At 38.2% G+C, this 19,166-nt stretch overlaps 1 protein-coding gene across 1 annotated transcript in view; it reads left to right on the plus strand.

Annotated features, from left to right (window-relative positions):
* The first annotated feature begins 838 nt into the window (after window positions 1–838).
* Window positions 839–19,166, plus strand: part of LOC128684355 (uncharacterized) — a 78,018-nt gene continuing 59,690 nt past the window's right edge. The window contains exons 1-3 of the mRNA XM_070096543.1: window positions 839–1,397; window positions 1,431–1,596; window positions 17,495–17,651. Coding sequence (XP_069952644.1) covers window positions 1,538–1,596; window positions 17,495–17,651 — 216 coding nt within the window. The 5' untranslated portion in view covers window positions 839–1,397; window positions 1,431–1,537. The remainder of the gene's footprint in view (window positions 1,398–1,430; window positions 1,597–17,494; window positions 17,652–19,166) is intronic.

Below are 19,166 nucleotides of genomic sequence, written 5' to 3' on the forward strand. Positions count from 1 at the left end.
TTTGAGCTAACACATGAAGGATCTACTGGAAATTATCTACCCGAGTAATCTGTGATTTGATTGATACAAAAGTATAACTTGCGTGTTGAAGCGCCGGTGACTGCTGGCAACTCCTACAATGACGAACGGTCGACCTCCACCATTGTTTATCAATCGCTGTATCTAGCTTTTCTATTTTTTTTCCGTCTCCACCACAATAAATGCTATATTATCACTATAGTTGACTGGTGCAAATTTTGGAGGAAGGACGCTTTTTCTGTAGTAATAATTGCTTCTCGTTGTGTATATTGCGACCGCTGGTAACTACAGGTTATATGAAATTCACAGTATATGTCTGGTATTTCAAGAAAAAAGGAAACTAATGAAAGTCACTCCACTCCACTAAGTACCATTATTTAACTACATGATAACCACACAACAACCAAATTCTGTAAATTCATCATTAATCTTTATAGAGAATAAACTTTGAATTGAATTGAATTGAATTGAACTATATTTTCGGAAAATTAAAATATTTTCCACATTATTATTATTATTATTATTATTATTATTATTATTATTATTATTATTATTATTATTATTATTATTATTATTATTATTATTATTATTATTATTATTATTATTATTATTATTATTATTATTATAACAGCACAGTTTTAAGTGTGTATTAATGTTTTAGATTGATTTAACGGTCTTGAGTTAATAGGAATTACTTGAGTAGTGTTAAACTGGTTGAGTGATCACAGCCACAGTAAAGTGTTAGTTTACTTAAGTTTGGGAGATGGGATAATTTTTAATTAAAAACCCTAAATTGTTTCGCGTTACATTTTTAAAACTAAATATGTTACACTAACGTCATAAGGAGTCATAATTATTTTTTCACTTCTTTTATATTTTCCTGCAGTAATTTAAATAAACTACAGTAGATACCTTAATGACACAAAATATAAAAAAAGGTAAAATTCCCAAACTACTCTGAATAAATAATTTCTATGTTATCTTTCCATTGCTTCTGAACTCACCACATTATTAAACTCATAAAAATAATCAGACGTGGAGCGTATTTATTGAAAATAAGTGATATTGTGTTAGTTAAAAATGATAAATAAATTTAGGCGGGTAGTGGCTGAGGAAGGAGAAAGAGAGAGGCAGGTTTAAAGATGCGACCAGCAACATCGAGGCTTTCCACCTGCTATAACGCTCTTATACCATAACGCTGGTCACACTGTAACATGCATAGTTCTCACTGTGACAAAGAGGAAGAAAGAGATCACTGTCACTGCAAGTACCGTGTGTTCAGACGCCACAATTAGATGTCAGACGCTGCACGCTGGATGGAGCCGTGAGTTTTGTTGCCTGGAACACTGACCACTTGTACACAGCTCTTGCAGTGCCAGGTCAAGCTAGTGCCACAACTCTTGCAGTGCCAGGTCAAGCTAGTGCCACAACTCTTGCAGTGCCAGGTCAAGCTAGTGCCACAACTCTTGCAGTGCCAAATCAAGCCAGTGCCACAACTCTTGCAGTGTCAGCTAGTACCATGGGGGAGAAGGTTGCTGCTGCGGAGGGTCGCCTGATGGCTCTTGGTCATACGTTAAAGTAAGTTTTTAAGTATATTACCACTTAAAAATGGGGTTGATTGATATTAGCTAAGGGCTTTTCTCTAAGGAATTAGTTACCCTTTCATTCCTTGGATTAAACCAGATTACTAGGTTAACTATGCATTGTAAAATAATTTTTAAGTCTTAGAAGATAAAATCCCAGTAGGTTTTTTTGAGGTAAGATAAATACAATTATGCTTTTTAATGATCTAATTTATCTTGCTTAATAACATACGTATAAATTACCTTTTGATAACTTGAAAAGTCATATTCAGTGACTTTCCATTAGGCTTTAAGCCCATGCCACTTACCTTTTGTAACCATTGTGAGCTTTACATGAGATAGATTTATACTCTATTTGTAGTCTCCAAGCCTGGCTTGACCCCTACAGGTATAATGCTTTTTCTATAATTATACCATTTATTTACTTAATTACATGTAAAGTAAAAGGACACAAGTGCAACTAATGTGACACTTTATTATGGTAACGTTTCACTCTCCAGGAGCTTTGTCAAGCTGTTACAAACAGTACATGGACACAGTGGGTATATATATGCAAGGGTGAGGTGCAGTACTAGTGGTAGTAGTAGTAGTGATATAAGTAGTAGTAGTAGTAGTAGTGATATAAGTAGTAGTAGTAGTAGTGATATAAGTAGTAGTAGTAGTAGTGATATAAGTAGTAGTAGTAGTAATACAATATGGTAGAACAATTAACTTGCACATGAGTAAAAGGATATAAAAGCTATTACTTGGGAAACATAAAAATAGGTTAGACAAATATATCTATTGGTGGCTGGATAGAGAAGGTCTGTTTCAGTGTTCATTTTCTGTAAGGTGCTTGTGTAGTATTAACAGGAGAGACTATGTGATGGCAGGGTTTACTGTTTTCAGGAGGATTCTTGCTAGGACTTCAGAGATGGTGAAGCTGCCTTTGTTTTGTTTAATTGTATTAGAAACAGCTATTAGTGAAGATTCAAGGCACTCGCGTCTGCGGAAATTAGTTTCTTTGATCACTAGTTGGGCGTCCCTGAACGTCATGAGATGATTGGTGGAATTTCGGTGTTGTACACAGGCGTTGTTCAAGTTATTGTTCCTACATGCGTAAATGTGTTCATTGAGGCGGGTGTCGAGGTTTCTTGCTGTTTCACCTACATAAATCTTGTCGCACCCTCCACAGGGCATAGTGTAAACCCCGTGCCTGGATTTTGTTCTGGTTAGATCCTTTATCGAAGTGCTGGAAGCGATAGCGACTCTGGTGTTTGCTTGTGAAAGTACATACTTTGCACTGAACGTTTCTAAAGTACTTTCACAAGCTAACAACAGAGTTGCCATCGCTTCCAGCACTTTGATAAAGGATCTAACCAGAACAAAATCCAGGCACCATGAGCCAGTTTGCACTGAAGGTTTCTAAAGTACTTTCACAAGCTAACAACAGAGTTGCCATCGCTTCCAGCACTTCGATAAAGGATCTAATCAGAACAAATTCCAGGCACCACGAACCAGTCAATGCAGGGGTTTACACTATACCCTGTGGAGGCTGCGACAAGATTTATGTAGGTGAAACAGCAAGAAACCTCGACACCCGCCTCAATGAACACATTTACGCATGTAGGAACAATAACTTGAACAACGCCTGTGTACAACACCGAAATTCCACCAATCATCTCAAGATGTTCAGGGACGCCCAACTAGTGATCAAAGAAACTAATTTCCGCAGACGCAAGTGCCTTGAATCTTCACTAATAGCTGTTTCTAATACAATTAAACAAAACAAAGGCAGCTTCACCATCTCTGAAGTCCTAGCAAGAATCCTCCTGAAAACAGTAAACCCTGCCATCACATAGTCTCTCCTGTTAATACTACACAAGCACCTTACAGAAAATGAACACTGAAACAGACCTTCTCTATCCAGCCACCAATAAAAATATTTGTCTAACCTATATTTATGTTTCCCAAGTAATAGCTTTTATACCTGTTTACTCATGTGCAAGTTAATTGTGTTCTAACATATTGTATTACTACTACTATTATTACTTATATCACTACTACTACCACTAGTATGGCACCTCACCCTTGCATATATATACCCACTGGAGTTTACCTGGAGAGAGTTCCGGGGGTCAACGCCCCCGCGGCCCGGTCTGTGACCAGGCCTCCTGGTGGATCAGAGCCTGATCAACCAGGCTGTTGCTGCTGGCTGCACGCAAACCAACGTACGAGCCACAGCCCGGCTGGTCAGGAACCGACTTTAGGTGCTTGTCCAGTGCCAGCTTGAAGACTGCCAGGGGTCTTTTGGTAATCCCCCTAATGTATGCTGGGAGGCAGTTGAACAGTCTCGGGCCCCTGACACTTATTGTATGGTCTCTTAACGTGCTAGTGACACCCCTGCTTTTCATTGGGGGGATGTTGCATCGTCTGCCAAGTCTTTTGCTTTTGTAGTGAGTGATTTTCGTGTGCAAGTTCGGTACTAGTCCCTCTAGGATTTTCCAGGTGTATATAATCGTGTATCTCTCCCGCCTGCATTCCAGGGAATACAGGTTTAGGAGCCTCAAGCGCTCCCAGTAATTGAGGTGTTTAATCTCCGTTATGCGCGCCGTGAAGGTTCTCTGTACATTTTCTAGGTCAGCAATTTCACCTGCCTTGAAAGGTGCTGTTAGTGTGCAGCAATAGTCCAGCCTAGATAGAACAAGTGACTTGAAGAGTGTCATCATGGGCTTGGCCTCCCTAGTTTTGAAGGTTCTCATTATCCATCCTGTCATTTTTCTAGCAGATGCGATTGATACAATGTTATGGTCCTTGAAGGTGAGATCATCCGACATGATAACTCCCAGGTCTTTGACGTTGGTGTTTCGCTCTATTTTGTGGCCAGAATTTGTTTTGTACTCTGATGAAGATTTAATTTCCTCGTGTTTACCATATCTGAGTAATTGAAATTTCTCATCGTTGAACTTCATATTGTTTTCTGCAGCCCACTGAAAGATTTGGTTGATGTCCGCCTGGAGCCTTGCAGTGTCTGCAATGGAAGACACTGTCATGCAGATTCGGGTGTCATCTGCAAAGGAAGACACGGTGCTGTGGCTGACATCCTTGTCTGTCGGATATGAGGATGAGGAACAAGATGGGAGCGAATACTGTGCCTTGTGGAACAGAGCTTTTCACCGTAGCTGCCTCGGACTTTACTCTGTTGACGACTACTCTCTGTGTTCTGTTAGTGAGGAAATTATAGATCCATCGACCGACTTTTCCTGTTATTCCTTTAGCACGCATTTTGTGCGCTATTACACCATGGTCACACTTGTCGAAGGCTTTTGCAAAGTCTGTATATATTACATCTGCATTCTTTTTGTCTTCTAGTGCATTTAGGACCTTGTCGTAGTGATCCAATAGTTGAGACAGACAGGAGCGACCTGTTCTAAACCCGTGTTGCCCTGGGTTGTGTAACTGATGGGTTTCTATATGATGATATGGGATGTTAGTGCTATCGGTCTGTAGTTCTTTGCTGTTGCTTTACTGCCCCCTTTGTGGAGTGGGGCTATGTCTGTTGTTTTTAGTAACTGTGGGACGACCCCCGTGTCCATGCTCCCTCTCCATAGGATGGAAAAGGCTCGTGATAGGGGCTTCTTGCAGTTCTTGATGAACACGGAGTTCCATGAGTCTGGCCCTGGGGCAGAGTGCATGGGCATGTCATTTATCGCCTGTTCGAAGTCATTTGGCATCAGGATAACATCGGATAGGCTTGTGTTAACCAAATTTTGTGGCTCTCATAAAAAAATCATTTTGACCTTCAACTCTCAGTCTGGTTAGCGGCTTGCTAAAAACTGAGTCATATTGGGACTTGAGTAGCTCACTCATTTCCTTGCTGTCATCTGTGTAGGACCCATCTTGTTTAAGTAGGGGCCCAATACTGGACGTTGTTCTCGACTTTGATTTGGCATAGGAGAAGAAATACTTTGGGTTTCTTTCGATTTCATTTATGGCTTTTAGTTCTTCCCGCGATTCCTGACTCCTATAAGATTCCTTTAGCTTAAGTTCGATGCTTGCTATTTCTCTGACCAGTGTCTCCCTACGCATTTCGGATATATTGACCTCTTTTAGCCGCTCTGTTATTCTTTTCCGTCGCCTGTAAAGGGAGCACCTGTCTCTTTTTATTTTACATCCACTCCTCCTTTTTCTTAGAGGAATAAGCCTTGTGCATACATCGAGTGCCACCAAGTTAATCTGTTCTAGGCATAAGTTGGGGTCTGTGATGCATAGTATATCTTCCCAGCTTATATCGGTTAGGACTTGATTTACTTGGTCCCACTTTATGTTTTTGTTATTGAAGTTGAATTTGGTGAATGCTCCCTCGTGACTAATCTCATTATGTCGGTCTGGGGCTCCACGCATACATGTCTTAACCTCAATTATGTTGTGATCTGAGTATATTGTTTTTGATATGGTGACATTTCTTATCAAAATATCATTGTTAGTGAAGATGAGGTCTAGTGTATTCTCCAGTCTAGTAGGCTCTATTATTTGCTGGTTTAAATTTAATTTTGTGCAAAGATTTAAAAGCTCGTGTGAGTGTGAGTTTTCATCAGAGCTGCTTCCTGGTGTTATTACTGCAACAATATTATTTGCTATATTCCTCCATTTTAGGTGCCTTAAGTTGAAATCCCCCAGGAGCAAGATGTTGGGTGCAGGAGCTGGAAGATTTTCCAGACAGTGGTCAATTTTTAACAGCTGTTCCTGGAATTGCTGGGATGTTGCATCCGGAGGCTTGTAGACTACCACAATGACTAGGTTTTGGTTCTCGGCCTTTACTGCTAAAACTTCCACTACATCATTTGAGGCATTAAGCAGTTCTGTGCAAACAAGTGACTCTGCAATGTGCAGGCCAACCCTCCCCCCCCCCTTTTGCCTGTGTCCATGTACTGTGTGTAACAGCTTGATAAAGCTCCTGGAGAACGAAACGTTGCCACAATAAAATGTCACATTATTTGCACTTGTGTCCTTTTACTTTACATATTGTCGGTAATTCTACCAACTTTATTACTTAATTACATGCATGCACACTTGAGTTAATGTTTGAGTTCGTATTTGTAGGTACAATGGCAGTGTTCTTGTGTGCTGCCTTCAGTATTTAATCCAAGTTTTTATGCTTCCAGCAGTTATTTGACCATTGTGTCATACTAGGTTAATTCTACATAGTGTAATACGTTCATGAGTGCTAATACCATTAGTGTATCCTGATCATTGTAAAAAAAAATTATTGTATGTTATACAGTGATTGCCTAAATAAAAACTATTGCTCTGCTACTGTAAAGAAAAGCTTTCCAGCATGCCATATATCTTTTCAGCAGCTGTTCTTCCATAGTTATAGCTATCACTGTTTGGTTTGCAAACCTGATAGGGATAGGAAGCCTACTTTGTTGGCTTTTGTGCATCTTTTATTATGCTAAATGTACTTATCGTCCCTTCTCATTGGCTATTTTAATGCTGGCGATTGGCTCTTGGTGATAGTATGGCCTCTCCTCACTTAGCGTATTTGTTTACCGATGACTCGGACTTACGATGTGCTCTCTGACCAGTATGCATACCTAAATAATGTACATTAGAGCTGATTTCCCTTGTTCTGTTTATTACAATATACAGTACACTACTGTATAAACATTTAAAAATATACCAGAAATGTTATAAATGGTGCGAAGATGACATTAAAACAATATCAAAGATGGTTGACATAAACCCACTACCATTATAGTATGCTCCTCACTTAGCAACGACTTCATTGACCGACGTGGTCTTAGGAATGGAACTCTGTCATTAAGTAAGGAGAGGCTGTAATTAGGCGCTATCCTTCCCTATTGCTTTTTGTTCCCCCTGTTGAAAGTATAGTATTGTACGGTACTAAAAATTTTAAGCTGTTCTTTCATATCTTATGACCTTTTAGAGTATGTGATTACCACTTGTCCTCAAACTCCAACATTACATCATCCCCTCAGTGTGTGCAAGTAATTTTTTATTTACTGTAACATACTGATAAGATTTTGTTCGTATTTTTACCCTGGAGGGTTAGCCACCCAGGATAACTCGTGAAAGTTAGCATGTTATTGAGGACTGTTTGTCTTATTTTCATTGGGGTCCTTCAGTTTTGTCCCCCAGGGTGTGAACCACATCAGTCAACTAATACCCAGGTGCCTACATACTTGCTAGGTGAGCAGGGACAGCAGATGTAAGGAAACACGCCCAATGTTTCCACTCAGCCGGGGATTGAACCACGTACACTCAGTGTGTGAGGCAAGAGCGTTGCCTACCAGGCCATGGAGCACCTAGTTGCATACTCATATTTGTAAGTGTGCAGTCTGGATCTTGAGCAATAAGTACTCACTGGAGTGGAGGGGAGAGAGATACATGATAATACAGGCAGGCCCTGCTTTACAGCTCTTCGCTTTACAGCATTTCACTAATACAGTTCTTAACCCTTTGAGGGTCGACAGGCCCTCTCCGAAACTCGTTCTCAGGGTCGGCCAAATTTAAAAAAAAAAAATTATTTTCTCTTATGAAAAGATAGAGAATCTTTTCCCGATCATAGACACCAAAAGTTTGAAATTTGATAGAAAACTTACGGAATTATGCTTTCGCAAAGTTAGCGGTCTCGGCGATGTTTACGCATCGGCGATTTTGCCCACTTTGAGCCCCATTTTCGGCCAATTTCACTGTACTAGTCGACAAAAAACATGAATATTTCGCTAGAACTCCATTTTTTCTATCGAATGGGTGCAAGAAACCACCCATTTACGAAATTCAACTATCCAGTACAGTGGTCAGAATTTAGCAATTTTGCCAATTTCACACAAATTTCAAAAGATGCCAATTTCCGAATAGGGTCCAGAATAAACAAGAAATACATTCCTGGCACTAAAATGACATTTCCTCTAGTCATTAGTCACGTCTCAAGGCCCCTCTTATATTCTTTTGCTTTCCACTTTGAATTTTTATTCTCACAAAAAATATAAGATTTACTGTTATGCAGACTACTGCATTAGTGTAAAAAATGGTATAAATATTATTGGTGCACTTGTGAAAGAATATTAGACTCACCAGTTGACGTGTATTGCACGCTTGGCACGATTTGTTTACTTTTGAAATTTGGTAAAAATCGAACATTTCTGCTACTTTGAGCTCAATTTCAAGGCACCTTTCATTATAAAACCAGTCAACATCATCTCAATTTCTGTAATATGTCTTCCATTCTATAAAATGAGACCAAGAAAACTAGAATACAACAATAAATACCATACGAAAATACACTGCAAAGTCGCTGATTTATTCCAAAAAAATGGTCAAAGTTTTTTTTTTCTCATTATGCACTGTGTGCCGCAGGATTTTTTTTAGACTGTGCACACTGACCACATAGACCCATTCTTTCATATGAAGGCCTACCAGCTTTCTCCCACTAGATTTGAGGCCGCTAGAATTTATGCGTACTAGTACGTCAAAAACCCCTACGCGTAAGACGTACTAGTACGACCAAAACCCTCAAAGGGTTAATAAACATCTTATATGCATTTGAAAGTAAAAAAAAACACTGATTTACTTGACAGTGATTTTCGCTTTACAGCTGTAGCCTGGAACCTAACCTGCTGTATGAGTGGAGCCTTCTTGTATTATATGTGCCTGGAAAGTACTTGAGGGCCTTGTCCCAAATCTGCACACTGCCATAACATACTGGAATGAGATATGGGAAGAAGTGCCAAATAACCCAGTGAAAAGCAAAGGTGCAGTAATAATAATAATAATAATAATAATAATAATAATAATAATAATATCTTTATTTACTACAAATACATGTACATGATATACAGACCTAGCTGACATTAATGACATTCTGTACTACTATATAGAAAGCCCCTTGTTATGCTGAACATTTCGGGCAAATTAGGTCATTTTTGTCCCGGGATGCAACACACACTAGTCGACTAATACCCAGGTACCCATTTTAAACTGATGAGTGAACAGGGATAGGGACAGCAGGTGTCTTATGGAAACACGTCCCTAATGTTTTCCAGCCGTACCGGAGAAGATTTGAACCCCGGACCTCAGTGTGTGAGCTGAGTGTGCTAGCGATTGAGCTACTGTGGCGTAGCAGTACTTAGGTACCTAGGAAGAATTTTAAAAAATCAACCCTTTAGAAATAAGTGACCTTGCTTTTTTGGGGTTACCCATGGTTAATAATGTTGTGGGCATATTAATCCAAATAAAAGTAGTCTTCTATTTCTTTTCATACCACTTGACATAATGCAACACAGCAACATAATTCCCAGGTACATCAACTGAATCTTTAAATGGACCACAGAAAACAATATGACATGCAGTAAAGAGAAATTTCAGTTACTCCAGTATGGAAAACTTGAAGAAATTAAAACTATATCGCTGTATAAAACAAATTCCATCCACACAATAGAGCTAAAAACTAATGTGAAAGATATGGAAGTGGTACTTTCGGAGGATCTCACTTTCAGAGATCACAACAATGTATCTACCACATCTGCTACTAAAATGGTTGGATGGATAATGAGAACCTTTAAGACTAGGGATGCCAAGCCCATGATGATTCTCTTCAAATCGCTTGATCTTTCTAGGCTGGAATAGTGCTGTACATTAACTCTTAAACGGTCCAAAGTCCAAACGTATATATATATATATATATATATATATATATATATATATATATATATATATATATATATATATATATATATATATATATATATATATATATATATATATATATATATACATATATATATATATATATATATATATATATATATATATATATATATATATATATATATATATATATATATATATATATATATATATATATATATATATATATATATATATATATATATATATATATATATATATATATATATATATATATATATATATATATATATATATATATAAATATATATATATACATATATATATATATATATGTATGTATGTATGTATGTATGTATGTATGTACGTTCACTCTCACAGCACCCCAATATTTTGATTTTTTTTTTTTTTCATAGAAAAAAAGAGCACATTTTTTAAGTGTTTTAGAATAAAAAAAAAATTAGGGTCAATACTTAGAGATATGAGGCAGAGAAGTTGGCACTGGATGCTCATGTGACAGCAACATGAAGTCCTACTGCTTGCAGAAGTGTTGCCAATATACCTTTTTTTCTATTTTTCATATTATTTTATATAATTTTTATGTTCTGATAATTACAATTTATGTTCTGATATGTTCTGATAATTACGTATATATACATTGGACCGTTTAGGTATTGCATTTATGGATTTAGAAAAGGCATATGATAGAGTGGATAGAGGAGCAATGTGGCAGATGTTGCAAGTATATGGAATAGGTGGTAAGTTATTAAATGCTGTAAAGAGTTTTTATGAGGATAGTGAGGCTCAGGTTAGGGTGTGTAGAAGAGAGGGAGACTACTTCCCGGTAAATGTAGGTCTTAGACAGGGTTGTGTAATGTCACCATGGTTGTTTAATATATTTATAGATGGGGTTGTAAAGGAAGTAAATGCTAGGGTGTTTGGGAGAGGGGTGGGATTAAATTATGGGGAATCAAATTCAAAATGGGAATTGACACAGTTACTTTTTGCTGATGATACTGTGCTTATGGGAGATTCTAAAGAAAAATTGCAAAGGTTAGTGGATGAGTTTGGGAATGTGTGTAAAGGTAGAAAGTTGAAAGTGAACATAGAAAAGAGTAAGGTGATGAGGGTGTCAAATGATTTAGATAAAGAAAAATTGGATATCAAATTGGGGGAGGGTTAATGGCACCTTTCAAGGCAGGTGAAATTGGTGACCTGGAGAATGTACAGAAAACCTTCACGGCACACATAAGTATGATAAAACACCTAAACTACTGGGAACGGATGAAGTTCCTTGACTTGTATTCTCTGGAATGCAGGTGAGAAAAAGACATAATACTGTAATATACGCTTGGAAATTCGTAGAGGGATTAGTACCAAATTTGCATACGAAAGTAAAGGACTCAACAGGTGGTGCAACATTCCCCTATGAAAAGCAGGGGCTCCACAAGTACGTACACTAAGAGACAACACAATAAGCGTCAGGGGCCCAAGACTGCTCATTTGTCTCCCAGCTTACACAAAGGGGATTACCAATAGACCCCTGGCTGTCTTCAAGAAGGCACTGGACAGGTACCTGATCACCTGGGCTGTGGTTCATACGTCAGGTTATGTGCAACCAGCAGTAACAGGCTGATTGATCAGGCCCTGATCCACCACGAGTTTTGGTCACAGACCAGGCTGCGGGGCTGTCGACTCCCAAAACCCTCTCCAGGTATACTCTTAAGCTGTATAAATAATGTAGTTATTTTGGTTAGTTTGAATATATTACAGTAGACCGTCGTTTAACACGGTAGTTACGTTCCTGAAAAACGCCGTGTGAGACAGAACCATGTTAGACAAACTGGAGAACTTATGGGAAAAATAGGGTTACGTTCCTGGGAGCCCCAAAAAAAGCCAAGCCACTTTTTTTTAGGCCTCCAGATCTTACAAAATAAAAGTGAATATGTAATTGTAGTGCATTGTCATGATATATTACTGCTTAAGACTACAAATGCAATAGAAATAATAGTATTTCTTACCTTAAATTGTGGGTTATGGTGTTTGTGGATGATTGTAAAGAGAGAGGATATGGATGATGTCGCCCTACTGGGCTGAGGTGGATGGTTGTTGGTTGTTGGCAGAAGTGGATGGTTGAGGTTCTGGTACTGAAGTCGATGGGTGTATTGGAGTGTGCATAAGTTCTGTAATGGATCTTTGGGCTCTTTTACCCTACAGTACATTATACAGCTGACAGTAATGCATCATCAGCTGGTCTAGACCCCATTTCAAAGCAATGCTTATAGATTTGTTATTATATAATTATACTATTACTATCAATAAATCATGTCTACCTATCGTATTTATTCCAGAATAATATCAGGTATAACGTAAATAACATAGAAGCATGATAAAGATGCACAAATTAATAAAAACTGACATTATTGAAGGGTAGGTGGGGCTATCGGAGGGAGAAGGCACCAGTAGTCTCTCTGTTACTCATGGACCACCATGGCGTGTGGAGATGTGAGCTCACGGCACTATAAAGTATTGTATAATAATACTATTACTATCAATAAAGGTTATCTACTTATTACAGGTACCATCTGACTTAAGACCAAGCTTGGTTCCGACCAACCGGTTGTAAGTCAAAATGGACGTAAGTCGAACCTTACTGCTGAATATCAACATCACACTTTTGTAATGATTTTATTTTATTGTTTTATTTTGGTATTTCATTTTTCAGTTACTTTTTATGCTGTTAGTACTGTATTTTATACCATAAGGTTTAGGATAAACACTGTGTACAACACAAACAGTTGTTTATTTCCCAGAAATTTGGCATAAAAAACATGGTCGTAAGTCGAGTGGTCGTATGTCGAGCAGGTTGTAAGTCAGATGGTAGGTGTATATTTATTCCAGAATAATATTAGGTATAATGTAAATAACATAGAAGCATGATAAAGATGCACAAATTAATAAAAACTGACATTATATAGAGAGGTATTAACCCTTTCAGGGTCCACAGGCCCTCTCAGAGACTTGTTCTCAGGGTCCCCCAAATTTAAAAAAAATTAAAAAAAATTATTTTTTCTTATGAAAAGATAGAGAATCTTTTCCCGATCATAATGACAAAAAAAGTATGAAATTGATGGAAAACTTACGGAATTATGCTCTCACAAAGTTAATGGTCTCGACGATGTTTACGCATTGGTGATTTTGCCCAATTTGAGCCCTATATGCGGCCAATTCCAGTGTATTAGTCGACAAAAATCATAACTATTTTGCTAGAACTATATTTTTTCTATCGAATGAGTACAAGAAACCACCCATTTACTGATTTCAACTATCCAATACAGTGGTCAGAATTTTGCAATTTTGCCAATTTCACACAAATTTCAAAAAATGCCAATTTCCAAATAAGGTCCAGAACAAAGAAGAAAGACATTCCTGGCACTAGAATAACATTTCCTCTGTTCATTAGTCACAACCCCATGCCCCTCTTACATTCTTTTGCTTTCCATTTTGAATTTTTATTCTCACAAAAAGTAGAAGATTTACTGTTATGCATACTACTGCATTAGTGTAGAAATGGTATAAATAATATCGGCGCACTTGTGAAAGAATATTAGACTCACCAGTTGACGTGTATTGGACACTTAGCATGATTTGTTTACTTTAGAACTTTGGTAAAAATCGAACATTTCTGCTACTTTGAGCTCAATTTCAAGGTACTTTTCATTGTAAAACCAGTCAAAATCATCTCAATTTCTGTAATATGTCTTCCATTCTATAAAAATGAGACCAGGAAAACTAGAATACAACAATAAGTACCATACGAAAATACAGTGCAAAGTCGCTGTTTTAATCCAAAGACACGGTCAAAGTTTTTTATTTTCTCATTATGCACTGTGTGCTGCAGGATTTTTTTTATACTGCGCACACTGACCACATAGACCCATTCTTTCATATGTAGGCCTACCAGCTTTCTCTCACTAGATTTGAAGGCGCTAGAATATGTGTACTAGTACGTCAAGGACCCTGACGCGTAAGCCGTACTAGTATGGCCAAAACCCTGAAAGGGTTAAAGGGTGGGCGGGGCTATGAGAGAGGGAAAAGGCACCAGCGGTCTCTCTGTTACTCATGGACCACCATGGCGTGTGGAGGTGAGAGCTCACGGCACTATAAAGTAGTATTGTATAATAATACGTACTATTACTATCACTAAAGGTTATCTACCTATCATATTTATTCCAGAATAATATTGGGTATAACATAAATAACGTAAAGCATGATGAAACGCCCTAATTAATAAAAATCTGACATTATAGAGAGGTATGGAAGGTTGGAAAGCGGGGAGGGATAGAAAAAAAAGCAACCGCAACCATTACAGAAACTGTGCTAAACATACACTCTTTTTCAGTAAGTCAGTCAAGTCAGTAAGTCATTCAGTCAAGTCAGTGTGTCATTCAATCAAGTCAGTAAGTCAGTCAGGGCAGTAAGTCAGTCAAGGCAGTAAGTCATTTAGTCAAGTCAGTAAGTCATTCAGTCAAGTCAGTAAGTTATTCAGTGAAGTCAGTAAGTCATTCAGTCAAGTCAATATGTTATTCAGTTAAGTCAGTAAGTCATTCAGTCATGTCAGTGCCATGATTGCTTGGCAGATTTAGCATATGGCAATGAAAATAAGAAAATATGTATGTAAATAAACACAGCAAGCTACTCCTACACTCATATGAACCGAACTGAAGGCTGGTAGGGTGGTGTGGGTGGGCGTTGGTGGCTGAGGGAGGTGGGGGATGGCATGGCGGTGGGTCTCCCCCTTTGGCACAATGGTGTAACCCACAGACCATCCTGCCCAACAGGCGACTGCGTGCTCAATATTTTTTCCCCTCCTGCAACCATGTTAAACTAATTTTACAAAGTTTTAAGCAAAAATATGCCTCGATTCTTCAATCGTGCTATATCCAAAACATGCAAGACAAAACGATGTTAAACGATGGTCTACTTTAATACAATGGTGGGTACAGAAAAGCCACTAATTATAAAGTGCATTTAGGGCAAATAATCATAAGGCTTACGTGCTACTTAAGATCTAGACATAGCATATGAAGTAAGGCTTCTTGTGCAATTAGCTACAGTCATAAGTACAACCTCTCCTCACTTAGCGACATATTCATTTACTGATACCTCGGACTTACGACGGGCTGTCTGACCAGTGTGCATGCCTAAATAATGTATATTAGAGTTGATTTATTACAGTATACAGTACACTACTGCATAAACATTTAAAAATATACCAGAAATGTTATAAATGGTGCAAAGGTGACATTAAAACAATATCAAAGATAGTTGACACAAACACACTACCATTATAGTATGCTCCTCACTTAGCGATGAATTAGTTTACCGACGTGGTCTTAGGGACGGAACTCCGTCGTTAAGCGAGGAGAGGCTAATGACAAAAGAGCAATTACAGAAGAATTGCATGTTAGGCTTTCATTAAGAATGTAACCTGGAAACACAAATAACCCGCACATAAAAGAGAGAAGCTTATGACGACGTTTCGGTCCGACTTGGACCATTGACAAAGTCGGACCGAAACGTCGTCGTAAGCTTCTCTCTTTTATGTGCAGGTTATTTGTGTATCGTTCCAGTCACGGTATTGTGCCTTTTTTGTTATTTATTTGTAACCTGGAAACTTTTGGTTGTAAGCTGAAGCTCTGACCACTATATTAAGTCATCTTAGCAGGTGGCTTGTGGCTAAATGGTAGCACCTTTGGCTCGCTTCTGAAGGAGCTGGGTTCAATGAACAGTTCAATCTACAGTATCTGGGTGTTAGTTGATTGCTGCACTCGCCTATATGTTCTCACCTGTGTGGGGTTGTAGGTGTTGAGTCCTAGCTCCTTGCCTTGCCTCTTAACTTGCAGCTTGCCAGTTACACTTCTTCCTTACCCTGTGGACCCTATCATACCTAGTCTTAAAACTGTATATGGTCACATCCTAGGGAAGAGGTTTAAAGGACTTTGGTGGAAATAAATAATAGATGCTTTGTTGGGTTATTCTGGTTTACTAGCCCTCTAGGTAAAAAAAAATTAAATAAAATCTTCATCTCTGTTTGGCATACAGAAAATAATTTTCCTCCCTTTTAAAAGTATATGGAGTAACTGTCATCTTAGGCTGAGTTTGCAAGGCTTCAGTACTTGGGTTAATATATTTTCACAAGTCAAGGGTTTAATAACAGTACTACAGTATCAGATTAGAGGGAGAGAGTATGGAGGAGGTGAATGTATTCAGATATTTAGGAGTGGACATGTCAGTAGATGGGTCTATGAAGGATGAGGTGAATCATAGAATTGATGAGGGGGGGAAAAAGGTGAGTGGTGCACTTAGGAGTCTGTGGAGACAAAGAACTTTGTCCATGAAAACAAAGAGGGGAATGTATGAGAGTATAGTTGTACCAACACTCTTGTATGGGTGTGAAGCATGGGTGATGAATGTTGCAACAAGGAGGAGGCTGGAGGCAGTGGAGATGTCATGTCTGAGGGCAATGTTTGGTGTGAATATAATGCAGAGAATTTGTAGTTTGGAAATTAGAAGGTGTGGGATTACCAAAACTATTATCCAGAGGGCTAAGGAGGGGTTGTTGAGGTGGTTTGGACATGTAGAGTGAATGGAACAAAACAGAATGACTTCAACAGTGTATAAATCTGTAGTGGAGGGAAGGTGGGGTAAGGGTCAGCTTAGGAAGGGCTGGAGGGAGGGGATAAAGGAGGGTTTGTGTGCGAGGGGCTTCGACTTCCAGCAAGCATGCGTGAGCATATTTGACAAGAGTGAATGGAGACAAATGGTTTGTAATACTTGACGTGCTGTTGGAGTGTGCGCAAAGTAACATTTGTGAAGGGATTGAGGGAAACCGGCAGGCCGGACTTGAGTCCTGGAGATGGGAAGTACAGTGTCTGCACTCTGAAGGAGGGGTGTTAATGTTGCAGTTTTATAAATTGTAAAGCACCCCTCTGGCAAGACAGTGATGGAGTGAATGATGACGAAAGTTTTTTTTTTTCGGGCCACCCTGCCTTGGTGGGACTCGGCCGATGTGTTAAAAAAAAAAAACTATTTTATTTGGTTGCTTTTCATATGCGCTGTATTCATTCTATGTTTACTATATATAGTAGGTACTGTTGACAGTACCAATAAGTCATATAAATCCACTCCCTATTAAACAAGTATGGGTGTTTTAATTAACTGTAAATGTTGCATTGCAGAATCTCAAAAGAAAACTGCTTTCCTGCAGAAATGTTTTGTGATGGAAAAATTCATCATATTCTTGTGCGGGGGCCCAGGTTGCTATCTTGGCATCAGCTCCTGAAAATTGGATCCAAATTCAGAATGACTAATTTGATAACTTGTATTCTATATAAGGTGAGTTTATAAGAGTAGTAAATGAATATTAAATACCCTGTGTACAGTAACACAACTTGCAATTTCGTATACTTGATGGTTTTCACAGCTGCTTTGCACTTAAGCATTGGGATCCATTATCTTTCATGGATCTAATCTGCAAAAAGTGATTGCTGACTGCCTATTTGTAGAACAACTACATATATGAAAGTCAGGTGGTTAGCATCTCTGAAGAGTGATTGCATATACAGTATTTTATGGTGTTCTGCTAATAATGGTGGCTCTTATGCACTGCACAGCTAATTTAAATATTCTGCATGCTTAACCCAGTTTTAACAAACTGTGAGGGTACTGTGTGAGCTTTTTTAACAATATTGCGCACTTGGGCAGTATTGCAATAAAATTATTGTTGAACTCTTGAGACTGACTGTTTGATTTCTATATTTTTATTTCTGTTGCTCCTAGAATTGCAATGTGACCCCTTGGAGAGATTGCTAACTGCTTCAATTTGACAACTACCTGCCATGGTTTGTTTCATGTTAGAGCCTATGCCAGACATTACAAATACAAATGTAGATCTTTATTTCAAAATTATTGTATAAAATGTGCAGTAATCTGAAGGCTCAAAGGATGAAGAGCATTTCAGGCAAAACCTGTTCTATATGTACTTAAAATTTACATACTTTTGTTTTCACATTTATGATATTAACCTGTAAACGGTCCAGACGTATACAGTGGACCCCCGGTTAACGATATTTTTTCATTCCAGAAGTATGTTCAGGTGCCAGTACTGACTGAATTTGTTCCCATAAGGAATATTGTGAAGTAGATTAGTCCATTTCAGACCCCCAAACATACACGTACAAACACACTTACATAAATACACTTACATAATTGGTCGCATTGGGAGGTGATCGTTAAGCGGGGGTCCACTGTATATACGTTCACTACCCCAGTGCCCTGAATATTTTGAAAAATAAAAAAATTTTTTTTTAATGAAAATAAAGAGCACATTTTTCTAAGTGTTATAGGATTAAAATAAAAAAAATTAGGGTCAGTACTTACTGAGATATGAGGCTGCAAAGTTGGCACTTAATGCTCACCTGATGGCAACATCGAGTCCTGCCGCTTGCAGAAGTGTTGCTAATATACCATTTTTTCTCATTTTTATATTATTTTATATAATTTTTATGTTTTGGTAATTACAATTTATTGTAGTTCTTGTCATTTCATAACCAATCTTTGTTCTGACACTAATATTAGGTACTGAAATTGTACTCAAATTGTCACAAACACATTGACAGGTGGACATTTACACTTGCTTTGGTCATTTACTATTGTCTAGGAATATATGCAAAGTATTTATAGGTCCCAGCAATGTTTTGGATACACGAGAGTATAGAAGAAGAAGGAAGGAGGAGGAGGAGGAAGAAGTTCCCTAGAAGCAATGTGTAAGACAAGTGTCAGTGACAAGCATCCGGGAGGGCAGTGATAAGATGAGATACAAGATGACATTTGATGGGCGCCAGCAAGGGT

This window comes from Cherax quadricarinatus, chromosome 4, assembly GCF_038502225.1.
Source record: "Cherax quadricarinatus isolate ZL_2023a chromosome 4, ASM3850222v1, whole genome shotgun sequence".
NCBI lineage: Eukaryota > Metazoa > Arthropoda > Malacostraca > Decapoda > Parastacidae > Cherax > Cherax quadricarinatus.